A 10,170-nucleotide genomic window follows, 5' to 3' on the forward strand; every position below is an offset into this window, starting at 1 on the left:
ATAAACTCCTCTATCCTTCACATGGCATGCTAAGAGTCTGAATGTGTGTGTGACTGATAGACATACTTGTTTGCCTTACTGTTCTCTAGAGAGATTTTGAAAAGTAGATAATGATTAGTAAAACAGCTAAGAAAAGTGGTGCATGCTTAAAGGGTACTTCGCTTGGTGCTTTTATCTAAGCAAATTTCAGACATTAATGTCAAAATAAGTATGTTTCATATCTACTTTTTAGAGAGAAATGACTATGTAACACAAAAACAAGTTCAAAATGTTAACTTTGCTTTTCTGTTCCAGAATTCCCTGAAAGCAGAGCAAAAGTGAGGCATTGATATCACATTTACCCAAGCCGTTCACATATTGCCTGGACTGTAAGAATTCCCACACACAAGACCAACTTGTTATATTGTTGTAAAGTGGCTGATAGTCTTGTATCGGAATGCCTAACTATAAACTTGTATTGGGAAATAAGGCTATCGTGTAACAGACTATATAATTTTGCCTTTGGTCTTTACAGTTGGATAATCTAAGAGTGCAAGAAGACAACATTTGTATTAAACTTGTATTTTTTTGTTAATATTTATTAATCACTGTTGGTATAATTTACAAATAAATACTGCTTGTATACGCCGTCCCCCAATGTCCCGTAGGCTGAAAGGAAAGAGTTTTTCAAGTCCCTTTTGGATTGGGAAATAGACGTATTGTCAGTAATTCCTCCATGCTGAGAAAGAATAGGGGGGCAGCGTTAAAACCACTCATAGTGAAGACAAGTGAGAGGGGATATGCCATTAAGAGACAGGAAGGGTAAAGACTGATCGGATTGGGCTTGTCAGAAAGGGTTCAGTGAAGGTTTGCTTTTATGAAAGAGATATGTCAGAGGAGGGCACAAAAGAATTTCTTCTCTCTGAATGGGTTTTCAGAAGTGGGAACTGGAGTAATGAGTGGATCCTCGCACGCATGAGCATCACAGAATGTCATGAGGTCAGATGCTGCTTTTGAGACCTGCATAGAGAGAAAAAGTGATTTTAAAGTACATAGAGTTGCATAATGAATTCTATGTACAGCTGTATGTGATAGTTCTTAATTTTCAGAATCTTCAAATTAGATTTTGAAGCATATATATTAGTACAGTCATTATCACCGCCATTTATTTATATAACACCACCAATTCCATAATGCTGTACAGAGAATATATTTGTCATTCATATCAGTACCTGTCTGTCGGGGCTTACAGTCTGAATTCAAACATAAACACACTAGGGTTAATTTGATCAGGAGCCAATTAAACAACCAGCATGTTTTTGTTGTGTGAGGAAAGAAGAGAACAGGGAGGTAACCTATGCAAACACGGGGAGAACATACGAACTCCACACAGATAACACCCTGTTCGGGAATCAAATTAACAACCCGAACACTATGAGGCAGAAATACTAACCACTGAGCCACCATGCTGCCCAAATTCATTATATATATATATATATATATATATATATATATATATATACACATTATTATATTAAAAAAATTGTACTAGAAATTGGAAGTTAAATGGGTTGTCCACTTCTGGGCAACCCTCATTACTTTAGTTAGGTTTGGTTGGAGTTACATCCCATCTCTGAATACTTGGTGTGACCTGAACTCATTAGTGCAGCATGCAGGAGGGAAATCTGTCAGTTCATCCTATAGCTGCAGTCTGCATTGGCGATGTATACTGGATGTGGTGATTGATTGGCTTAGCCACGCTCCTGTCCATGCTGACAGTCTCTCCACACCCCAGCAATTTGGGCAGTTTAAATTTCCTGTCTGTTCTTTCACTGAGCTAACAACAAGCTGTTGGTTACGGCACTTTAGTGGCTGAGTTCAGGTGATGCAGGTAAGGAATTCTTTCATTATCTATTACGCAATTTGCAAAGTGAAAGCAGACAGGATTAAAAATAAATAGAGAATGCGTTATGTTCAAATGTCAGCAATACATTGGTAGGAGGAGGCAGGCTGTAGCTCTGTGAGTATCTTGATAGTGAGAACGGTGGTGGATACATTCAGAAATAAGCACTGGAGTGTTACAAGTGCATATGAAAAAATTAAGTGTTCTGTACCATTTACAAGGGATAATCGATGTAGTTGAAAATGTGCATCCATAGTTTAATGTAACTTTGTGTGTTAATGCTTAATTGTTTTATCACTATTGCACTGTTTACGTACTTTAATGCGACACATAGAGGCTTCAATCTTCAGCTGCTCCACAAGCTTCCTGGCTTGTCCAATACTTAGTGTGCTGTTTACAGGGGTGTCCCCTTTCATGGTGCTGCCTAGATTGTGAAAATATCAGGTAAATTGGTTGCATATATATAGACAAATATTTGATACATGAGGGGAACACATACAAATGAAAGTAAAAGTAGAACACAAAGAACCTTGTGGAATTATAAATATAGGTGTTCAGAAAGAACAATTCCCTTTGATGCAGATTTTGTATAGGCATTTATTAAACAGTGCACCTGCATCACTATGGGGGGAATTCAATTGGCCGCGTTACGAGTAAAAGTAACGGTAATAATGCACTTTATTACCGTTATTACGGTAGTTTCAATGCCGGCTTTTTGGAGCTGCGAGCAGAAAGCTGGGTTAAAACTACCGTAATAACGGTAATAGTTTTAACGCTGCGGAAATTCGGGGGGAATTGAATTCCCCTATACAGATGTGTGTGAACATATATCCTAAGCAAATCGGCTTTGTAATTTTTCAAATGCACTGGAATGTCCACTATGTACATTCTTAGCTGCTTCCATTTCTGCACTTGGCATGTAAATATAACAAATTATACTTTAACATTTTCTTACATTCTTTTCTCCATAAAAAAAAGAAAGATGGCCCAAAGTTACAAAAGCAAGAGATTATTTTCATGGTATTGCAGTTGTTCATCTCTGTAACCGCTGCTTGTCTCTGCTGTTATCTGCTCTGTAAAGCTGTCTACTAAAATGTTGGCAATCTAAATTATTTCCCACCTTTTTCATTTGACATACCACTACATTATCATTGGTATCATGGTACAGGTAATAGCAGGTTGGGAGCAAGGTAAGTAAATAAGTTTACTAAACAAACACTTGGGGGCATATTCAATTCCGATCCGCGTTACCGCGGAAAATGCGCACTACTGCCGATAATACGGTACCGCCTATGGGCTGTGAATGAAAATCCACGTTATTGTGGTACCGTGGATTAAGTTAGCGGCCTGTTCCGGCGCAATCCCGCGGATCGGAATTGAATATGCCCCTTGGAGCGTTAGGCACAGCTTTTATTTGTAACAAGTAGGGAAACATTTTGACTAAAATGTCACCTTTGCATGTAAGAATCTGTCCTGCTTTAATCAAAAACGTCGTGATGTCTATGGGTTTGATGATGTAATAAAGATTGTGGAGTAGTGAGATAGGATAAACTTAAGCTTGTCTTTTCTTTAGGTTTGGGTACGTAATGTAGACATCGGCACAAAACAATGTGCCGCCGACACAAAAAACAGTTATAAATACATGTAACTGTTTTGTGCCGGTGGTTATATAACCGCTGGACCTGCCGGCATTGCTCTTCTAATGTCTGCATTATGAATATCGACAATCACACTGGCGACATTTTGAAGCTGTCGCCAATATAAAAGTTGGCATTTGGCCTGCTGACATTTCCATTGACAGAAATATGGCCGCATCCCGTACCACAGGCTGTTTATATTATACATACATGTACTTTACTTATACGTGACACATGCTATTAGATCTGCGCTCACTGCACTGTGAATGATTCCTAAATGCTGCTTTGTTTTTCTTTCTATAAAAACAGCCTGGAGTTAAAAGTACATGAGACTCCAGGCTTATTTGTTTTTATGCTACTGCTTGTTGAGGAAATTCAAGTGTGAGCTGCTCTCTTGCATGTAATGTTACAACATATCAGCATGAGTTCACACAACCCATCCAGATAATTAAAACTCGCCTACATGCAGCAAAAGTAGCTATATTGTGGGTTGAACCAATATTCACGAAAAAGCAGATGATCAATTCACTAGAATCGGTACCTCGTGAATGTTAGTTATGAAGTACCTCAGTGAGGTTACCGGTGACTAGATAGGTTGGATTCTCGCCCCCAAAAAAGTGCACTTTAATTTGATTTGTCACAGAACAAAAATATTTCATCATTAGTGCTGCAGACTGTAGCTGACACTGGCGGTTACATTGTAACATGACCAACTGGGACAATTATTTGGCCACAAAGACGCTAATGATTTGTAGCTCATAGTAAAAAGCTCTTGTACCCTTTCAGCCTTGCTCATTCCTTTCAGATGTGGTAATCACTGGTTAGTATAATGCTGTTTAGCACATTTAGGTTTTAGCGTCACTACTTTCATCTTGTAAAGGGGAAGAATAATGATTATCTGTTTGTAAATAAAATGACTGCCTTAATGTGAGGCCATTATACATTTATCAAACTAGTAATTGACTCGCCAACACCACCATTTTGTGAATCTTATCATCTGTTCTTTCTCTATGACTGATGTTTAATGCCTGTTTATACAGAGTGTTTCCTCCCAGGGTTGTAATTAGACTTTTGTGTGGGGTCCATAGCAAAAGCTTGGAAGGGCCTCCAGTAGCACACAAGGGTGAAAATAACACCTGCCTGAAACTCGCAGCTTGATACATTTACCTCTTTGTCTCCACATTGCATTGATGTGCATTGAAGAACTTTTGTGGAGTTGACTTAGAGGGCTGTGCTGGCTATGATGTAAATATTACAGAATATGTAATCCCGTCTACTTAGAGAATTACAGACAAAAGCTCCTGGACTTAACCAAAGGCAGTCATATCATCTATGAGGAGTCTGTTACTCAGCATTGACGACTCATGGTGAGATAAGTAGAAGGAACAGTTGCCCGAACCCAATGGGCCATTTTTTTTTTTTGCTTTTTATTTGGAAAGGACACGTATTAAATACAAACAATATAGAAAATGAGAAAGAGCCTATACAAAGTCCATATTTTTTTTAGAAATATAGAAAAAAAAAATTAATGAATACACAATATGCTAACAGAATTTTGGGGCGACAGAGGGAAGGTAGTGAAGGGAAAGGAATAAAAGGGGACGGGGGAAAGATGGCATGGAATAGGCATTAAGTAGATTGTTTGGTAATGGGTATAATCAGTCTTTTAACCTGGAGAAGTTCCACGTACAGGTGAAGGAATGGCTGCTACACATGGAGCCCTCCATGTTTGAAGAAGCTGCTAGTTACCAAACCAATATAAGGCCGTCCAGCCACACTAGCAGAAATATTCATTCAGCAACAACCGGTCTGATTAACTGTATAAATGGGAACATCCCACTCCTTGTTTCTTGCCAGCCATTTATCCCTCATGTCCCTGACAGTTATCAGAGACTACTGAAGCCCAGGTCAAAGAGAAAATGCTGTGGCTGCAGGAAATCTGGACACCAAAGGATGGAGTGTGTCACAGCCCAACCACACCATACTCATGATCCTCAATTGAGTCTGGTATTGTAGCTTTTCAGAAATGGATGGAGTGGGGGGTGGGGTAGTAGGTACTCAGAAAGGTAGAAGAGGATAGACATTTCTGGGAGAATGCTTAATTTCTGATATCACAAATATCCATTAGCCGGACATAACACTGATTTACACACAAAGAAAAATGTTGTGGAGGCAGATACTATTTATTCATAATGGCTTTATTACAGTTCATTGAAATTCTTATTCCAAACTGTTGTCTTTTAGTGAAACATCAAGTAAATTTAGAGATGTGAAGAGTAAGAAAAAAGTGACAAGGATATATAAAAAGGTTAATTATAACCTAGTGCATGGATTTTATATCTGGAGTGTTATAACAGAAATTCTAAGCAGTCAGTCCAAATACACCTGGCAGGATGTAATATTATTGCCGGTTCATAGAGGTTATAATCTCTTTTAGCTCTTGTGTTTGAAAGTCCTAAACTGCAACCCCTGTTCTATTTCATATTCAGGCTTATTCATTAGCCCCTGTTCTATTTCCTATCACACTCCAGCAATAACACTGACTTTAAAGTGCTGTGGGTCACATGAGAATTTTCTAAATTAAAGTGCTTTGTGCTACAATGTTGCAACTTTGTGTGTCATTAAACAGTGATATTTTCTGTTATTATAATACTGCAATCAATAAAATGACATTATTGTACTGTTAGATTTCCTAATGGGTCCATCTGCATTGGGATTCTGTTTGTTTGCAGTTGGATAGAAAATTGAGAATACTATATCCTACTATAAATACATGCTGCAAACTAACATAAGGGTACACCTGGATTAAAAACGGCATGATAAAAGATGTGAATAGGATGACAATAATGTCTCACAGCTGATAAGATTGGTAAATCATAGGGAACTGAATTGTGTTGCGTAGAATCTGCCAGGATAAGGTGAAATGTTCCCAAGTTGCAATATTGTTGCATAAAACACTTTCACTTCGAAAAAAGAAATAAAGTTCCTGGGAGTCACAGCACATTTAAGCAATTCAGTTTTATAACAATTTCCCAATTGTTATAAATATCTATAATCGTAATAACGATAAGAGGGGTACCTTATTAATTGGCTTAGCCCAAATATGGGCAGCTAAGAAGCTTACATTGTAACCATATAATTAGAAGGGGATGATAAGCACAAGAGACATAGTATATTATGAAAAGGTAAACTTGAAAAGTCTACATACATGAAAAAAAAATAACCTCAAATGGTTTATGTATTCTGTAATATTGTAATTTGGGATTCATAGTGCAAAATTACATATGGATTTGTAACCCTATTGACATCAGTGTTTGTTTTGACAAGTGTAACACATATTTGTATCCACATCAGAAACAGAAAATGCCAAGCACACATAGTTTACTCATATGCACAATGTCATATCAAAGGCAAGTAACATATTTATAATAACACTGTTTTTCAGTGACTAAGTTGCAGTCATCTATTTGCTTTGTTATTGCCAAGCTAAGATGGCCGGGAAGTTTAAGATGTGTTACAAGATGATGTATTCACACACAAACGGGTTTGGGGCTTCTCTTGTAACTGTAGCTCTGATTTTCTTTAAATCACTTGGGTCAGTCTCCCGTCCTGCTATCATTAACAGTGCAGCCATATTTGTCAAGCAATACCAACAAAATGTGTCCTATTATATTCCATCTTCGCTCGTGTTCATACACAATCTATTAGCTGTGCTGTCTTATGAATCCTATATCTCTTACTAATAATACAGCTCTTTCTGCATGATTTTTTTGCTGCCCTCAAATAGGAGAAGACTGATAAATATTAACCATTCTGTAAACATAAAAATGTACCCAAAATGAAAATATATTTAGAATATGTTCGCTATCAATAAATTTATATGCCCTCATTGTGCCTAGTTACCTAGGAAAGAATCATTCATGGTAAATGATCAGAAAAAAAACCAAACATTTCTTTGTATCTATTCATTCTTTTCAGCTTATGTTGAAGGATTTTTTCTTAAAAAGACAAACAAATAATGCAAAATATATACAGAATGACATATCCTATTCTCTTGGTATTTGCTAAATATAAGTATGTTATGGTCTTAAAAATATAATGCAAGTAAATATGTAGCAAAATAATGTTTCTGTACATCCAGATATTAGTATAGTAGATGTGCTGTCTAGAATGATGAGCAGTAGAAGCAGGGAGGGGCAGCCTTTAGCAGACTCTCAGGGGGTGAAGTAAGACTCCCTCAAAGGGTAAGGTACAAGGATACACATATGCTGTTTATACCCTCTTTTCCCCATTGTCATGTAAAGGTTTCTGCAATTGGTACCTACCTGTCTGTTTTGGTGATGGAGGGATACAGGATGCTGAGTGCAGCTCCTTCACTGCAGCTACACCAAACACACACCCTGCAACAAAGAGAAATGGGGGAGGAGAGACTGGAGGGAGGAGGAGGATGGTGAGAAGTGACTGAATGACTGAATATGCTCATGTAAAGCACAGCTGGTTATTGTAAGAGAGGACAGGGAAGGAGAATCAAAGAGTGAACTGTACGTAATGCTAGGACACAGTTGTCAAATATATTGTTAATGAAAACAGACCACTGACTGACACACAGATAATACACAGAAATATCACAATACATTGTATGATTTTGTGCAGTAATAAAAATCAAACACCATAAAAAAATTACATTGATATTCTCTTTTTAATTGCATTATTAATATCATTGCTCATTTTGGATTTTATCAGCAGTATTATAGGTAATATAACAAAACAAAATAGCAGCTTTCTGCAACTTATATTATTGAATGTATACTATGGATAAATCATCCAATACTTACTATTCACTACAAATAAGCAATTACTCCCAATTTTTTGGGGAAAATTATAGTATATTGTAACCCCTATTACACTGGTGTGATATAGGTGCTTATTGACTCTGGGTTTTCTCTAATTAGCTCAGTCCTCTGCTCTGTAGGATAGAAGTGTAAAATGGCCCCTGCACATGGTAGTTTAATAACAAGTTTAGTACTTGAGGTGATGCAGGTCTAATGGTGCACTGCAAACATAGATTCCAGGCCATTTCACAATGAAATCACTCTCGGTTATTGTACTGGGCATTTGTCTCTAATCGGATATACTTTTTCTCTGCTCTATTAAAAGCCAAACCATCAGTGTTGGACTTGGCACTTCATCACTTCCAGCATGCCCGCCATTACTTTCTGTCTCTAAAGCTCCGAACACTACTCACTCAAACCTGTGCCTCCCTTTGCATCTTAAGCTAGCATGTCACTCTAGCTTGCAGCTCACTACCCCTACAGTAAAAATGTAGGCCAGTGCTCAAATAGGATGAAACAGTCAGCTTAAATGGAACTCGAACTGTAATTCTACTCCCAAAGGTAATTTACTCTCCACTCCCTATTACCACTGTCCCAGGCTTAAGAGCACATATTTAAATCCGGGGCTAGTTGCTTCTTAGTGGTGGGGCCAGCTCTTTCACTTTATGCAGGCACATGTCCTCAAGGGCTCTACCTTATGCTGCTTAAACTAGACTTAGAGCAGATTATGACAGGGAAACACCATGCTGCGGGTCTCCCTCTTCTAGAATCCAGCATGGCTAAGCCTGGCCCTTGATAACACTTTAGCAGGGGAAACCTCACACTCGTTGTCACCCTGCTTTAGTGGTAACCATTCCGAGCCTTTTAGCGCTGAGGCTGGTGCTCAGGGAGTAGAGGGAACATGATTTATTTATTCCTTTTACACATTCATCATCATAAATTTACTGGGGTATGTTTGCTCCAGTTACATCTATATGCTGGATTTTAGGTTGCTCGTATCTTATGATATGGGCAACTGAAAGTACATACATAAAATGCAAATGTTTTCAAGCTGCATTTTTATAAGCAACTCTAAATGAGGCCCAGAGTATTTAATCACCTATTTACTGCAGTCTTAAGGGTATACACTTGCACTTATGGTATACCACAAGCCCACTAGATGCGCCAGCTCCAGATCTCTTCATTTTAAAACTAATACACTTAGCTCAATGTAAGAAGTTGTAACATCAGAATACTCGCAGCAAATAGCTAAATAACTACCCTTCTGGAAGTCAGGGTTCCTTGACCCCTCCTCAAGGGGGGAGGTACTGATAGTGATCACGGGCGCCGCCTCGACTCTTCCGGGTTCTCTGGGGACGCCCCGTCTGTTGCTACGGCAACCGGGGTGTCACTTCCAGTTTCAGCGTCCCGGTTGCCTGGGCAACAACCGGGACGCAGGGGAGCTTTGGCGCAGCGCCCGGCCAGCTGTCAAACAGCCGGGCGCATGCGCATAGGGAAAGTATGAGACAGCCATGCAAGGCTGTTATAGATCAGTAATCAGGGTTAATTAGGAACTTAGTTTGCCGCGGGCACTCTGCCGTTTCCATTGGCTGCAGGCTCTGCATTTTTATTATGTTGCAGCTGAGGACATTATGGACTGTGTTCTAATTGGCCGTCAGTACTATTTAAGGCAGTGAGGACTGAACCTCACTGCCGGTTATAGCATCCTGTTCACAGTTCTGCTGCCTGCTTGTACTCTCTCTGGTGTTTAACCTGTGACCGACCTCCCGTGTATGACCCTTGCTTGTTCCTGGACCACTGAACCTACGCTTCTGACCCT

At 38.8% G+C, this 10,170-nt stretch overlaps 1 protein-coding gene across 1 annotated transcript; it reads right to left on the reverse strand.

Moving 5' to 3' along the window:
* Nucleotides 1-557: 557 nt before the first annotated feature.
* GNG3 (G protein subunit gamma 3) lies at nt 558-7,956 on the reverse strand. Its single transcript, XM_075187641.1, has 3 exons — nt 7,845-7,956; nt 2,200-2,306; nt 558-999 (listed from the first exon to the last, which is right to left on the reverse strand). The coding sequence occupies exons 2-3, from the start codon at nt 2,296-2,298 to the stop codon at nt 871-873; spliced, it is 228 nt and encodes a 75-aa protein (XP_075043742.1). The 5' UTR covers nt 2,299-2,306; nt 7,845-7,956; the 3' UTR covers nt 558-870.
* Between the last annotated feature and the right edge of the window lie 2,214 nt (nt 7,957-10,170).

Source organism: Mixophyes fleayi, chromosome 10, assembly GCF_038048845.1.
Source record: "Mixophyes fleayi isolate aMixFle1 chromosome 10, aMixFle1.hap1, whole genome shotgun sequence".
Lineage (NCBI taxonomy): Eukaryota > Metazoa > Chordata > Amphibia > Anura > Limnodynastidae > Mixophyes > Mixophyes fleayi.

What these genes read in the sequence shown, in the direction of transcription:
- GNG3 (XM_075187641.1), bottom strand. Translation starts at nt 2,298, where the DNA reads ATGAAAGGGGACACCCCTGTAAACAGCACACTAAGTATTGGACAAGCC. An exon ending in CCTCTATGTGTCGCATTAAA is followed by an intron (nt 1,000 to 2,199) that starts GTACGTAAACAG and finishes CTCTCTATGCAG; the next exon opens with GTCTCAAAAGCAGCATCTGA.